This window comes from Ruditapes philippinarum, unplaced genomic scaffold (assembly GCF_026571515.1).
Source record: "Ruditapes philippinarum isolate M1 unplaced genomic scaffold, ASM2657151v2 ctg1266_1_1_1_1, whole genome shotgun sequence".
Classification (NCBI taxonomy): Eukaryota; Metazoa; Mollusca; class Bivalvia; order Venerida; family Veneridae; genus Ruditapes; species Ruditapes philippinarum.
In genome coordinates this window covers 33,166-50,353 of record NW_026851704.1, presented here as the reverse complement: position 1 = coordinate 50,353, position 17,188 = coordinate 33,166, and the positions used below count along the sequence as shown (strand labels likewise).

At 31.4% G+C, this 17,188-nt stretch overlaps 1 protein-coding gene across 3 annotated transcripts; it reads right to left on the bottom strand.

Moving 5' to 3' along the window:
- Positions 1-1,937: 1,937 nt before the first annotated feature.
- Positions 1,938-14,195, bottom strand: LOC132737678 (gamma-aminobutyric acid receptor subunit beta-like). 3 transcript variants are annotated; one of them, XR_009626771.1, is made up of 10 exons: positions 13,957-14,195; positions 13,462-13,535; positions 8,062-8,132; positions 7,019-7,105; positions 6,358-6,440; positions 5,624-5,752; positions 4,993-5,300; positions 4,648-4,668; positions 3,924-4,170; positions 1,938-2,862 (listed from the first exon to the last, which is right to left on the bottom strand). XR_009626771.1 is itself a non-coding variant. In XM_060725018.1 (9 exons), the coding sequence occupies exons 5-9, from the start codon at positions 6,413-6,415 to the stop codon at positions 4,063-4,065; spliced, it is 624 nt and encodes a 207-aa protein (XP_060581001.1). In that variant the 5' UTR covers positions 6,416-6,440; positions 6,878-7,105; positions 8,062-8,132; positions 13,462-13,535; positions 13,957-14,195; the 3' UTR covers positions 3,923-4,062. The 3 variants fall into 3 exon arrangements, 1 of the variants encoding a protein (XP_060581001.1); XR_009626766.1 differs by having other exon boundaries at positions 6,878-7,105; positions 13,957-14,194; XM_060725018.1 differs by lacking the exon at positions 1,938-2,862 and having other exon boundaries at positions 3,923-4,170; positions 6,878-7,105.
- Between the last annotated feature and the right edge of the window lie 2,993 nt (positions 14,196-17,188).

The following is a 17,188-nucleotide window of genomic DNA, read 5'->3' as shown; positions in this document are numbered from 1 at the left end:
GGAATTAAATATGTTGTAAAATGTCTCAGATTGCGTTATTTTGCATCTATAAATCCAAATTTTCTCGGGGGAAATCCCCAGAACCCCCTTCCATTTACAAAGGGAGGGGGACGCCCCCTCCCTTAACCCGCCAGAGGCTCACATAATATATGATTTTATTCAACTCATTAAATGAATTTAGTATTAAACTTACACTCTTTCAATATCCTGTATTTATCAGATAAGAAGGGAATTAAATATGTTGTCAAATGTCTCCAGATTGCGTTATTTTGCATCTATAAATCCAAATTTTCTCGGGGGAAGACCCCCGAACCCCCTGCCATTTACAAAGGGAGGGGGCCACCCCCTCCCTTAACCCACCCCCAAGGCGTATAATTACTTTTGGCCGCGCTACGCCACTGCTAGTAAAATCCAATAAAGAATTGAAAAAGTTATAAGAATATCTGGTCATCAGATGTCTACTTGTTTATCAGCATGTGCTGCATTTCTGACTTGGACGGTATTTGATACTTTGCATCAATGCTTTTCTTGTTATATCATAATATACCACTTGCCGCGAAAGAGCCGCGAAAGACATTTTGAATAAAGTATTTGTTTTGGCGTATTAACGAGGGACGGTCAGAAAATATCCGGACTTTTCATACTCTTCTCTTTCCACGTGCAGCTATATACACACATTATATATTGGTGAAAACTACATTCATTCGCCAATAACGTGGTCAGTTTATTTTCAATGATAAATGTGTATACACAGTATTTTGCCCTCTGATATATGATAGGCGTTTGCTGGAAAGAAATATAAGAACAGGACGGCTTTAATATCTGCTGTTACACAGTACCTAAAACATAGGTCTACGTCATGGTTCACAGCGGGGATACAAAAGGTCCCACGAAGATGGCAAAAGTGCGTAGACGTAGGTGGAGAATATTTTGAAAAAGAGTTGAAAGATCTTTTTTAAATGTTGAATGGTTTTCGAGAACAAGTCAAAAGTCCGGATATTTTCTGACTTCCCCTCGTACATATGGATTTTAATATTTCTTACCATGATTTGTTGTTGCTATTTGTAGAAAATGAGTAGCATGATATGTGAAAAAGAAAATGTACATGCTTTGATATCTTTTATCGTCTAATATTACTGACAAAAGTAGTGACACAAACAGAACAATGTTCAATTACTGTCATGTCACATTACATTAACAAGTCTCGAAGTCTTTTTTTATTAGAATTACTTTCCTTACCAGGAAGGCATTAGGGAAAGCATTTTGTTTGTTTGTTTTTTTATTATTTTTTTAATTTAATATCTGCCCCCTCTCTCATTGACATTATAATTAAGTATTATTCTGCAAATAAATATGCAGATGTATATGGTATATTGTACGGTATCTGTAATGAGCGCGTTTATTTGCTCAGTTGCTCCATTGCAGAAACATTTGTACTTGTTTTATTTTACATGTAATCACATTTGGCTAAAGGCAATGACTATAAAATTTGCTGTTCAAATTTAACCTCATAACCAATGCGTGAAACTGAACTAACCGATTAATTAATGTTTTTAAGGAAAAAGACAACTTGTAATTGGTTTAATTTTTCGCCGACAATTCACGAAATGTGAAAACAGAATAAATATTCCAATAAAACAACTTCAAGAATGATCATGAAAACTATATGCAAAAATATTTTCTGAAAAATTGATTCTTTTCCAAACTTAATGGTAAATATCAGGATATCATTTTTATTTTAATTATTGTGCTGACATTCCATGTATTAATTTATATGTTTAATGTTTCAGTTAAAAATAGTCATTTGTCAGGTCCAGTTTTGTTTAAATATTTTGCAAAGTTAAAGTGAAAAAAGCCTTAATTTTACCTTTGCGTTATGAAAAAGAATAATACGAATATGTTATAAAAGATATATGTTTGTTTTATTACAGTTTGGGTTGAATGAAGCATGCACAAAATTATTCCTTAACCTTAACCTTTTAATAATAACACCATAATAATTTGTTCCGGAACATTTTTATTCTGTTTACAAACAGTTTTTATGTGAGCAAGATAACATAAACATTCTATATTACAACTCTTTCAGAGTATAGAAATGACATAAATTTAACGTTTCCGTTTCTATATTTCATAAAAATATTTACCCTTTAAGCCATTTAACAATAATATTTATTTTACCAAGTAAAATTCTTTATTTTTTGTTAACTTATTGGACAATATAAAAATTGTCCTGGTCAGGACAGAAGTTATAACAACAACAACATAATCATCATCATGATCACTAACATCATCAACAACAACAATATCAAAATAGCAACAACTTGAATTAAATAATAAACACCTGGAAGTTGTATATACCAATATTTACAAGCATTCACTGATACAACACATTGCATTAGTTTTTTAAAAGTAAATTAAGTATTTTAAAATTATAGAAACTCATATCAATTTAATATGTTCTTAATACAGTTGTTTAATAAATATTTAGAGGGATTTTGACGATTATGATATTTAAAAAAATTGTTAATGATTCCAGAGGTTGCAATATAAAATTTGTACGTTCAAATGTAGTCCTGTTAAGAAAACAAAATTAAATGTTTTTAAGTCGTTTTCATTACATTTGTCTAAGTTACAACTTAGATGTCAACGATAAATCAAAATATAAACAATGAATGTCAATAACACAGACTCAGTCTCAGCTTAATTAAAGTCTTTTCGTGTCCAGATAAAAGCGTATATCACTGTAAAAAGAATGTATCCCAGTAAAAATAGGACGAACCCGACAACATCTAAAATAAACCTGCCGGAATATTGCTTACATTTCCTCAATAATCTTATTTCAGGCTTGTTCCGTTCTTTATCCTGAAAGTAAACGATGAAAATACATAACTAGCTCTATCATATACCCTTGCAAATTTTGCGACTCCGTTCACATGTAATTGCGCTGTCATGCATATATTTATATGTGACGTCCTTGCGGTATGAAAACCTAGAAATAAGACTTGCCACTAGTTTGTTTGCGTAACACTTTGTGATGTCAATGCAATAAAAATTTACTACTTTTTTACTTTGAAACAGTTCGTTTTATTTATTTACATATTATATTCGTGTAGAATCATTATTAATTTCACTAATAGAGGCGTGTTCAATATAATTTTATTTAACTCGTTCAATAAATGCAGTATTTATTATTTTAAAACTAGAGTAATACAGTAATCCTCAATCACTGATAACTGATTTTTAACAGATGTGATAAATCTAACCTCTCTGTCCTTGATAATTAAATTGTAACAGAAATGTATGATTTTTTTTCGCCGAACAACTTATTTATTTACATTATTTCTGAAAGCTTTTAATTTTTTGGTGTCCTATTATAGCTTCTCAAAAAGGACCGGCTAAATACGTTTCTCTTTTTAGCAATTAGACAATTTTATAATACTGCACGTTTGTAACGTCATTTTTCATTGGATAATCGTGACGTTTATATGTTTTTATATACACGGCTGCTGTCGATTCATGAAGAAATCTTACTTTTTCTCTAAAAATGATGCTTGCTGTATTATAAATTCGTTATAAAGATTGTTGACAGGTTATATGGCCGTATATAAACGGCTGTTTGCAACCTAACGGCTCGGGTTATATTTACAAATAGCCCTTTATATAGGGCCATATAACCTGTCAACGATCTTTATAACTAATAATATAATAGGGATACCGTATTTTGTATTAAAGTCAATAAACTACTTTGTTTACATGTCACTACTTTCATGACAAGCAATTTATTTACCACTATTTTCTCTAGTAAATAAATATTTAACATACAATAAAACCATTATTTTAACGTTTCAAAACTTATATTTGCTCTGTCTTTAAAGGATGTTGATTTCTGAGGTTCAAGTTGCTTTTAAATGTATTCAGCGTACCTTAACAAAGTCTCTAAAATACTTTTCCCTTAATTCGTCATTCTGTACAGCATAAAATCTACGATCAACCGTCCAAGTAAAACGAATTTCTTCATAAGAAGAGGTTAAAGAATTGTCAAGTATTGTTTCCTTCTCAGTTTCATCTGGTTTGTGTTTCATCGCTTTTCTTAACCTCACTCCATTTTGGCAACCTTTGCTTGCAATTACCAAGCTGAATACTTATTGTATCTTCAATTAAATGTTTAAACTGAAATACAACAAAACTTGATGTGAAACTATAATCGATTTTTTAAGATTTTTTTTTTCTGTGATGGAAATTGGTTTTGTTATTTAGTGCATCTTTGGGTCATAAAAAAAAAAAATTTCAAAATTCATAAATGTAAAATGCGTAATATCTAAAATGCAAACAAATACATACATCTTCAAAAAACGTACTGAATGAGTACTTTTACGGAAAACTGTAATTAAATTGTTTGAACCCATCAACTAGCTTTCAAATCAATTGATCAATATTTGTATCATATTGCTTTATATTTGATCCGGAGCTTTAGCTTTGATAATTCATTATGTCATCATGTCATGGCGTATGACAATCTGTTTTGGCCTATTACTGAATCTTGAAACAATGTTTGTACCATTCAAACATGGACATTTTTCTATGACACATAATTTGATTCTTAAAGTAATGAATCACAATAAAAAGTATGATGAAATCAATACTTACCTCCTCTACTTCTCTTGGATGCTAAATGACAAAAAATAAAAACCAAAATGAAAAAAAACCAAAACGACGAACAACAACAGCAAAACACCTCAAATGAATTCAATGACTTTTCTTTTTTTCTGTTTCAGATACGTATAGCGAAAATTAAATTTTTGAGAAATATAAAAATAATAATAATAATAATAATAAATAACAATAATAAAAATAATAATAATTATAATAACAATAATAAAAAAAAAATAATTATAATTATAATAACAATAATAAAAATAATAATAATTATTATAATGATAATAAAAATATATTATCATGATGCTAAAGAAATGATATAATAGTAATACCTACCTTGGCATGGTAGCTTATAGCTGTATAGAAAATAATTCCTCCAACAAAGCAGAGGTTGATAAGCATCCAGCTGTCGAGCCAGCTCAAAGTAGCGGCTGGTTGGATCTTATTATAAATTCCCGCCCAGTGCATTATAATTGTTGTCATGGAAGCCCCGGAAAGTGCAACCCTTGGTGTGAAATTATCACCGAAACTAAAGGACGTCATAGCAATCAAAACTAGTACCATAGGGGTACATATAGTCTGACTTTCTGAATGTGTATACCTCTTTATTTGTATTCCCGTGTTCAAGTTAGAAAAATTGCCCACTGGAATGGAAGTTTTAATTTAGAGCCAAGATTGTTTCACAAAAAGCACAGATACACACTTATATGTTGAATATTTAAACGTAATATATTCTGTTATTTTTACATTATCTTATCAAAATTCCTATAGTTCATCAGCTCTTTTACATGAACAACTTTCATTTGGATACACATACGTACATTTTAAGCAATGCAAAAAGAAACATACATGATTGTATGGAAATATGTTATAACCATTCAGAAAAAAACTTCATTTGATTGGTTTAAAAAATAATAAAGCACAATATTTTCAGAATGCATGAAACAATTATTCAATGTAACAGTACCTGAATTTACCCCCGGAGATACAAATGTTCTGTTTCTCCATGCGGGGTACTCTTTTATAGTCTTACCATGTACCACCACAGGATGATCTATTGTCCAGAAAAGTTGAACCTCCTCTTCAGTATACGTATCTTAAATTAAATCCGATTGATATTACCATACAAAGTTGAAGAAAGTAGTTTCTTGAAAGTATTTAACGTGGTATGAATGTTTACGATATTAAGATAGTGCTACGACGGTAATTAGGTTAGACAATTTTACATACGGATTATGTATATGTTAAATTTAAAAAAAAATAAGTATTTCTAAATTTGATTTTAAAATACTAAAGAAAAATTTTTTTATATTTAAAATAGAATAAACTTCTTAGGGCTAAAGTTGGGAAACCCCCCGGGGGCCCTTATTAAAATTCAAAACTTTTGGCGATTACAAAAATTTTATATTAAACCCCATATTAAATTTCTTTGGGAATGCTAAAAATTTTAAGTCTTCCCTTAAATTTTCGTTGTTTCTGTTTTCCTTTGTTGTTGAAGATAACTAATAAAATATACAATATGTCATCTATACTTCTGGGTCTATCCAGATACATACACAAATGATTTATAAGAAATAAAAGCAATTTCTTATAAAAAAAGACTCTGAGCTTCAAAGAAGAAGTATGGTGTAAAACATATTAGGACAGTCAATTTTATTGAACAAAAATTGCAAATAAATAAAATTTAACAAAACTACATACAGCTTTGGAGTGATATTTGACACAGTTGCAGATCATATGGATAAAGTCGAAGATCCATTTTACAAAGCAGTGTTGTTGCGATCCTGTAAGGAAATATAGCCATCTGTTAAATTACACATACAGGGTCATATTAACCAATATTGCTTTTAGGTAAATTGATAATTTTATCTCAATATTCGACCTATCGATACAAACTGAAAACATTTAACAATGTTTTTTACAGAGTACTTCTTTGATACGTTTGTAAACATTATGTTTTTACACAAGTAAATCTTTTCAACTTTCAAGCTTGGTTTGTTTATTTATTTACCTTTCCTTTGCTTAACAACAGTATAACATTTTAAAGAAGCTTTCGAATGTGTGTCTTGAAGCTAACAGCTAAGTTAAAATAATTTTTGTATAAACTAATTGACCTTAAGAAACGCACACTTGCTGGTATAAAAAGCTTTCTGGAATTTTTTTAACAATAAATAAAGATTTCATAATGTTGTTATTCATTATAACTTATCATTAAACATACCTTCCACTGAACGTGATATTTCCATATCTTCCTATATATATCAATTCATTTTTTTCCAATCACGCCAGTAAAATAACTTTGACGGTTCTGAGTGAAGAATATATCAGGGACCCAAACCTTTGATATAAATGAACCGCTTACTTTTAGATTAGAGTATGACGCATTGTTGGAGTAGTCCAAGCGGCTGTCTGTCCAGTACATCCTCACGTACATCAAGCAAGAAAATTCCTGTTGAATAATGTTTCAAAAGCTTTCCATTATTAAAAAAGAATATGGTTTATTTAATATCAAAACATTGCTGTTTGTTTCACTTTATAGAAAAATTACAAAATGTATATTTTCTTATTTTTTCTTATAAAATCAATCCCGTTTTATCTATGGCAATATCAATAAATAATAAATAATATAAAATGTGGTACCTGTGGCATGAATATGATTTTTTATCATTTCTTTGCATTATATATACTTAGCATTTAACCTCTCCAGACATCAAACATATATCACCTAAATCATTACCTTTTCATATTAAACTAAAAGGGATAATTAATTATATCCATATACTCTCCAATAGTTATCATACTTATTTGAGATTATTAACTAGACATCTGCAAAGGCTACGAGCATAAATATTTCGCTTAAAACATATTCAAAAAAGCTTTCCCCTTGAGTGATAAATATGGACGGGAAACATCAATCAATGGTATTGGTATTCTCAATTCACCAAATGAAGCCCCAAGAGTATAGAAGGACCCAAAACAAAGGAGGTAAAAAAAACGAGAGCAATTTCCCCAAAGAATAAATAACTAGAGAAAAATAAGAAAACTAATATGAGGATATTAAAGATTTTGGACAGAAAACGGAAGACAAAGAGATGAACTCTTAAAGACAATGAATGGGGTTTATTTAAAGTGGTCAAAAAGCAATGGAAATCCAGGGAAAAAAATACATCCCATTTGAACAATTACAAACCTGGGAAACAGTGACACAAAAGTGTCCACATAAATAAAAATGTAAACAAGCGTATCCCAAAAAAGTTTTAAACCTATAAAGCTAATAATGTTTAAATTAAATTCAGTAAGAAGTAAAGCTAAATATGTCACATAAAATGGTATGGTTTTAAACAACATTATATTTCATGCAAGCTATATGTTTGGTCAATTCATTATATACTCCAAACTTCTTACCATAATCTTCTCATTCTCAGAAATAATATCATGGATCGTTAGCTGAATTTTCACTTTGGTTGTTGCTCCTTCTATTAGAGTAAAAGATTGAATATTGATAACAATATACGTACAAGTGATTGAGATGCTAGCTGATGTAACACTTTATCATATACACATAAATTTGCTAAATATGTATTGTATGTGTACTTATATATAAAAATATCTTAACAATATATATAACATAGCAATATTTGCATCGACTTCAAGATATTAGATAATTTAAAGATATATACATCACGCCGTTTGCTGCCAAAATATGCTTTTGAAGCTTGTCTTTCAATGTATGAGAGAAAATGCGTGTATGAAATGCGAGATGTATTAAAATATTTTGGGAATGTAATTAAACTTTTTTATGTCACAATGTCCTTTTTTCTTGTTTATATAACTAGTATTTTACATATCATAATACACAGTGTAGTTGTAAATTATAGTACACGTAATTCTCAAAGTTGAACTGAAAACATGTAGATTGTTTTTTGAATAATACCGAATAAGGGGTCGAGAAGTCAAGGGGTGTAAGTGTCTTACTTGCAAAAGAAGTTTTATTTACTTTCTTACTTTGTTTATCAAAATTTATCAAAACAGCCTCTTCTATCTTCTATCTATTTTAATAAAAAAAACTTGCTTATAAAATTGGTGATTTACCCCTAACCACGCTAAATATCTTAAATAAACCTCTTCATCTATCAACCTAGACAAAACCATCAATACATGTTTAGGGAAATGTCAAAATGTGCAGAATAAGTTGCAGTCATTGAAGACGTTTTTGTACACCGATGCGATGTTGTATGAATAGATGGTTTTATTTACATGATTTGTCAAAATTCATATTATCCCCATTGTATTTTAAAAAAAAATACTTAAGGTAACTACTCACTAATTTGCTTTGACTTGACATTGAACTATTTCCATAAACAATAATAATGATTTGGTAAAGTATGAAATTAGAAAAAATAGCATAATTTTAGATGTTTCATTCAGGCAATTTACATTGAAGTTAAATGTAATTTATTGGTCTAGGTCAATTTAGGCGTCCGGTTAGCTCAATAGTTCAGTTTCTTTTGAATGTGAAGGCAAATAGTACGAATGAAATGCTTGACAGCCTGATCAGGAACGATGCGGTGGCAATCTGACTCAAGTCAGATCTATTTATTTCTTTTATGTAGATCTGATGACGACGGAATAATATTTCTTTTTAATTCCATTTTCCCCAGGAAAATCTTTTTTAAACCCTGCCCAAAAAACCCGGTTTTTTTAAAAATAAAGGGATAGAAGAAAATTCCCAAAACCGGGTTTACGTGGGGAAGGGTTTAAAAAGATTGCTTTTTTGTTGAAAAAAAAATGTTTTGAAGTAAATTTTAAAAAAAAATCTTGAAAACAAAGAGTAAATTTTTAAAGGGCAAGGGTTGTTTTGCCCGTTTACCCGTCGGCAAAATGGGCAACGAAAAGGTTTTTTTCGGGAAAAGTGAATATAACCCACTCGTATTGGTTTAAACCAAAGGGGTTTAAAAATTTGAAAAACCCCAAAGTGTTCAAAATTAAAGAAAAATCGCCCATGATTGGTGTGTAAAAAAATTTTTTTATATGGTTACCCCTCAAACTAAAAAGCGAAATTATTTGGAGGGGTTTGTAGGGTTGCTGAATTTGAAAGGTGTTTCAAAAGGGCTTACGCCGAAAACTAACAACCCCATCTTCAAAGGGCAAATTCCTTTCAAAATCCAAGGGTTTTTTCACCCTTTTATTCCTGTCAAATTTATAAAAAATGGATTAGAGGTTTAAAAAGAAACAGACAAACCAGACAGCCTCAAACCAGTATAGCATGCATACAGTTGCCGTTGAGGTAGGGTATAAAAATCTAGAAAAATAAATGCGGACAAGACTTAACTTAAGATATAATCTAAAACATCCACAACCTCTTTGGTGAGAAAAAAAACATAATCACTGAATGTAGTATCATATTCACTGGCTGAATTGGATTTATAAATAGAACAGACTCATATTCAATGACAAGACATCGTAGGGTGATGATAAACTTTATTTGCTGCTTTTTGTTTCTCTCAATTCAAATACAATTACTTATTACAGTTTATAGTTACACCCCATTGATGACATATATTCTGTAATTATGCCCCCCCCCCCGCCTTCAAAGAAGTGGGTGTATACTGCTTTGCATTTGTCTGTCGGTCGGTCCGTCGGTCTGTCAGTCAGTCGGTCCGTAGACCAAATGGTTTCCGAATGATACCTAAAGAACACTGAGGCTTAGGAGCTTCAAACTTGGTATGATGATTGTTCATGACCAGTAGATGACCATTATTGATTTTGGTGTCAATGGGTCAAAGGTCAAGGTCACATTGACCTTGTAGGTAAAAACGGGTTCCGAGTGATAACTAAAGAACATTTAGGCCTGAAACTTCAAACATGGTATGATGATTGCCCATGACCAGCATATGATCCATATTGATTTTAGGGTCAAGGGGTCAAAGGTCAAGGTCACATTTACCTTGTAGGTAAAAACAGTTTACGATCAATAATCAAAGAACCCTAAGGCCTAGGAGCTTCAAACTTGGTATGATTATGGTTAATGACCAGCACATCCTTATTTATGTTGGAGTCAAGGGGTCAAAGGTCAATGTCTCATTTAGCTTGTATGTAAAAACGGTTTCCTATCAAAAACTAAAGAACGCATAGGCCTTGGAACTTCAAACTTGGTGTGATGATTGTTCATGACCAGCAGATGACCCCTATTGATTTTGACACACAATAACCTTGTAGATAAAAACGGTTTCCGATCAATAACTAAAGAACACTTAGGCCTAGGAATTTAAAACTTGGTATGATGATTGTTTATGACCAGTTGATGACCCCTATTGATTTTGGGGTGAAGGGGTCAAGCTCACATGGACCTTGTAGGTAAAAACGGTTTCCGATAAATAACTTGAAAACCCATGGGCTATTGGCCCTCAAACTTGATAGATGCATTGAACTTGACCACTAGATTACCCCTTTGGGGTCAAGGGATCAAAGGTCAAGGTCACATTAACCTAGTAGATAAAAACGGTTTCCGATCAATAACTAAAGAGCGCTTAGGTCTAGGAATGTCAAACTTGATATGATGATTGTTCATGACCAGCTGATGACCCCTATTGATTTTGGGGTGAAAGGGTTAAAGGTCAAGGTCACATTGACCTTGTAGGTGAAAACGGTTTCCTATCAATAACTTGACAACCTATTGGCTGTTGGCCCTCAAATTTAGTAGGTGCATTGGACTTGACCAGTAGATGACCCCTATTGATTTTGATGTCAAGGGGTCAAATATCAAGGTTGCATTGACCTTGTATTTAAAAAGGTTTCCTATCAATAACTTCACAAGCTATGGGCTTTTGGCCCTCAAATTTTGAAGGTGCATTGGTCTTGGCCATTACATGACCCTTAATGATTTTTGGGTCAGGGGAACAAAGGTCAAAGTTGTATTGACCTTGTATTTTATAATAGTTTTCTATCAATAACTGGACAACCCATGGACCCTTGACCTTTAAGCTTTACAAATGCATTGCTTTTGGTCAGAAGATGACCTCAATGGATTTTTGGCGCTAAAGGGTCAGAAGTCAAGATCACATTGACCTTATAGGTAACAATGCTTTCTGATCAATATCCCAAGTCATGGGCCCTTTACCTTCAAACTTCACAGGTGCATTGGTCTTGGCCAGTAGATAACCCCTATTGATTTTGAGTCAAAGGTCAATGTCATATTGTCCTTGTATGTAAAGACTTTTGTTGACCAATAACTCACTAACTCAAGTTGCTTTGGTTGATATTTTTTATTAAAATAAAAATCCTTTTGGTATACACATTTCAAGGTTTTGTGTAATATAACAGATTGGCTGTCATTAATGAGGCCGACATGCTTCATACAATTTATGCATATATTATTTGGTAAGATTTGAAATAACTTTGTCATAAAATTGCTTCATACAACCTTTGTGGTCACAATTACCTAGTGACTAGTCATGACCAGTAATTAACCCTCATTGATTTTGTGGTAACTAGGTCAAAAGTCAGTCATAATAAACTGATCACATGGCTAATTGGCTGCCGATAGGGGGCATACAAGTTTTACAAACATATCTTGTTATGTTAGGTTGAGCTGCGTTCGTGTAACCGTTTAACGTCTGATGGTTGTATATTTTATATAATCTAAAGATAGCAATCGAATGCATTTTCCCAACTGGTTAATAAAATATCAGAGTATATTCACTATTTTTTTCTTTAATTTTTAAAAGTATATTGATCATTTTTGGTCCTAAAATAGATGTTCTGGAAATCAGCCAAATTACTCGAGGATACAAGATGACGTAAGGTATTAATTCTGACACGCATGAATAAAAATCAAAGTTGCCGTTGGCTCCGCATTTATATTTAAAAATGAAGCGTTCCGGTGCGTTCTTTTTATATATCTGGCTCAAGTTTAGAAAATTATAAAAAAGTAAATAATTTTGCGCCGTAATCTGAAGCAGACTTAATTTAATAAATTTAAAAGCTATTTGTGAATTATAATGATTAAAAACGGACATGTACATTTTAGCTTGAGAATATGGTGTGGTATGTTCTTGAAAAGTAATATAGCCTGAGGCGACATTACTTTTTTCAATACATACCACATCATATTCAACACTAAAGAAAGTCAATATGTATTGAAAGAGCATAGAAACACGGGGCTATCTGATTTGTACGAGGGGCGTATAGACATTATGATTTAAAATTTACTTATAAAACGTCAAGTGAATGTTAGTACCTACACTTACAATACTTTGTAAGTTTCTTTTTAAACCAAATCATAATATAACTAACACAAATTTATTATTTTAATTGAAATAGAATGTTGTTAAATACCACTACTCATATTAATGCTAAAAGCAATACCGAATTTTAGTGTGTAAAGTTGTATTTTAGGTTTATTTCTCCTAGTTAAGAGTAAAATTCCCAACATAAGATTTTACACCAGACGGTTCTGTACCAAAACACTTTTGAAAACATTGTCATTTAATAAGAAATTTTCGGCAATACGACCACATACACGCATCGAGGACACATTGTAAGGAAAGTGACCGTGAGACCACATACACGTTTCACAGGATTCCCCTTCCATTACAAGAAAGGGACGAAGACCTGTCCGCCCTTTCATTATAGGGCAGACTGATTTCACGGGCCACTAGCTTATTGTTAGTGTACCGTAACATGACCTTTATTCGCTGCTAAGAATGGTTCATTACATTATTCGTATAACATATTCTTATATTTACAAACAAAACATGGTTTTCATGATAATAAAGTTAAGCAATGCAACTTGAATTGTTTTACCTTCTGTAATGTATTCTGGTGGTATACTTGGGTCGTAACGACTAGGATTGAGAAGTGCTTCTAATAGATCATGTCTTAAAAAGATCATATAAACAAATAATTTTAATTTAGAAAGGTTCTATCACATGTCATACTCTTTTTAAATATGATAAAAATAAATATATGGAGTCAAAAATAATGTGTTTTAAAAAATCATTCGTAACTTTTCAGTTATATTAAGTGAACAGGAGTTATACAAATTCTATAGAATTGTAAAATGTGACCAGCAGGTATTTTCCCAAATAGCTCAACACATGTCAGCTAAGATTTTGTATAATTAAAAAAAGAAAGTATAAAATGTAAATTTACAAGCAACTTAACTTTTTTATTTAAATGTTAAGCTGATTGTGTAAATAATTCATAATTGCAAAACAATATTCTTACGGTATTTCAATTATGATTTCAGTTCAAATAATTGTTATATATAAATCAATGAAATCAAATGTAAAAACTCACTTGGAAATGTTGCTTTGAATGTAGTAACAATCTGCGATATTTGTTAAACACATCATTAATACAATAATAAAGATAAAATTGACTACTGTGTTGACCGCCATTGAACGTTGTCTCAAGCCGAAGTTGTTGGTACAATTTCTCATAACTTCAACATCCATAACATTGCAGTTAACATAAAGTTGTTAATGAATGGTTTTACTTCACTTATTTTATTGCTTTCCCAATAAATATTTCACTCCTTTTTCCAAATTAACCCCCCCCCCCTTAAATTGTTTCACTCTTTTTTCCTACTTAATCCCCCACTAAAAATACAAGATACAAAATGCAAACAAGATCTAAAGCTCGTTATCGATTTAAACATTTATTTATCTCTTACTTTGGTAACTTAGCTTAATGCGTTACAAATAATGAGTTATTTCTTGAACATAAAATAGTCACAGGAAAACGAAACTACGATAAAATCCATTGCTTAAAATATATTTAATTTATGAACTATACAATTACTATCATAAGCATTGTGAATACCACTTAAAAAGAGGAAATACTTATAAACATTTGCTATAGCTTGATCATAAAAATTTCATTTACATTGTTATACAAAAATAGACATCAGTCATTTAGCTCTCTAAATTTTGCATGATGTAAGATCAAGACATAATCATAAGTTATTACAATAACATGATTTCATAGAGAATAATTAACATTTGCATGATGATGTAGTCACGGAAAAATATTTTTTCCATTATTACGTGTCTTGTTTTAGTTATCAATTTTAAGGAATTCCATTGAGTTACTTAGGTTGCCTTGGGCACTTTAAACAGTAATATACTAAAACCTAAATTGCAATTTGTGCTATTATTATACCTTTTTGAATGAAACGCTTTTCAAGTCTGGACTGGTTTTCATAATTAGATATATTATGAAAAAAACAACGGAGTGAGAGAATGATGTGAAAATTTGCAAACAAATTATTGGGCTGGATCTACATCAGATGGAACATACATCTCAAAAACATTTAACATCTCCGTAATGTCAAAAAACTCAGTAGATTCCTGTTGTCAAATTTACTAGAAAAAATCATTACTTAAGACCTTAATTTATCATGATTAAATACTTGTTCATCTTTAAGGCAAAACAATTGTATGATGTTATGTTGTTATGTTTTTATCTCTTTCTATATTACATCTAAATTTCTAACTTAACCAAGAGTAACAGGTACCAACATTCTGGAAACAAAGTGATCCCCGGAAGCATTAATCACAACAAATACGTGAAAATTACAGACCCGCACATGAGGTATAATGAACGAGTCCAACATCCCTCACGCCACCCTAGCCCGAGCGGCACCCAACTCTCAACACTCAATAGTACTAACGATCCCGAAGGACCAGAAAAATATAACAACACTGAAATGAAATTTTTTTTACAGCTGCCACAGGGCACTTGAAACCTGCCGTTGTCCCAGGTAGCATTAATCACAACAAAAATACATGAAAATTGCAGAATCGATTTGATTGAGCCCCACATGAGGGATAATGAATTAGTGCAACTTGTAAAACATGAATTGCATGACAGAGAATCACTTACATGTATCGAGCAGTGGTTAAACACCCTGATTTTAATATGAAATTACAAAAGAAAATATGATAAAGTAAAACACAGAGTCGAATAAAGAATTTATGTTTGCGGCGACTATTGGCTATTAAACATCGATTTGGAGTTTTGATGCATACTGTGTTGACTTTTATCGCAGCAAGATATCTGTAAGATAGCTAAGCTACACCGCCCAGGTCGATTTTACAGCGGAAATTTATTTGGCTGTTCTTTTCTGCACCCTACTGTCGCAAGATAATTAGGAAAATAAATAATAAGATAAAAAGCCGTATTATTTTTAGCTATCGTATATTTATTTATTCTCCATATATTATCATAAATATATTTCATATATTATCATAAAAATATCAAATACTTACATATAAGAAAAGTTTTTTTTATAGTTTTTTTCACAGGTGTTAGATAAACCCATTTTCATGACAATCTATTAAAAGAAAGTTTCAGGATCTAAAGTGTTATCATTCTTACGCTGTTTGAGGAACAGTTGTGTGCTGGATTGAAGTATGATAGTAGCCTTAATGAATTTGTGCTGAAAAATATGTTAATCTATTTAGCAGTAATCCCTTTTCGCTAATAGTTGTACAAAAAGTATTTAATCCAATTGAATTCAAGATGGCTGCCACAAAGAATAAAGAAAAGTCATAAAAAGGTCAGTCAGTCTTGTACGGCTATTCAAAAATATTTCATAGTCCTGGATGATTTAAAATCTCTTGTACAAGCTAAGCAATCGCATTCAGTATATGAAACATATGACTTGAAGTATTTAACTGCGTAACGACACAAATGTCTATAATTACAACTAACTGAAAATTGTTATGTCAAATGTTTCCATAAATAACATAATAATAATAATGATAATAATAATAATAATATGTGTATATGGTACGGTGCTAGGCGACATAAAAAATGAAGAGTGATTTGCAAAGTAACAATGTTTCTAATTATAGGGCCCTGGCGGGATCCGAACTGACATTAGTTAGTACCGGGCGGCATCAGAGCTGACAATTCCTAGTCCCTGTCAGGATTCGAACCTCCAATGATGAATAGCAAATGATTGAAATTCGGCCATGCATCCACCGACACCAGACCCCTTTTAGAAAAATCCTCTATACATTAATTCTGCTTGATAAACTTATAATTGTATTAACAATATGATATATATGATTTCATACACTTGTGTACTATTTTCCAGAAGGACGACACCAGCAGTGTTCGTCAGTTCTCTTTATACACAGTGGATCTAAACATTGTAAATTCCTTGTTTGGCAAAGTAATAATCATTTATACATTCAGGCAAATTCCAGAGCAACCGATAGGTGTATTTGGCATCTGTACCTACAAGGTACCTAAATAATACAAAACAAAAGCATGTCTTCAGAGAAACTTTACATACGACATATTTCTATCTCATGTATTGATTAAAATGTACATATATGCTGTTTAATAAATATATATTAAAAGATTAAATATGAAATATGAAAAATCTGCAGGCGGATGTTTAAAAATTCAAAATCTTACCAGTTCACGTCCAATTTTGAATTCTGCTTAAGGTAGGGCTAGGGCGTGAAGGGGAGCTTGCAATTACCAATACCGTACATAAACAGGCTCTATAGAACCG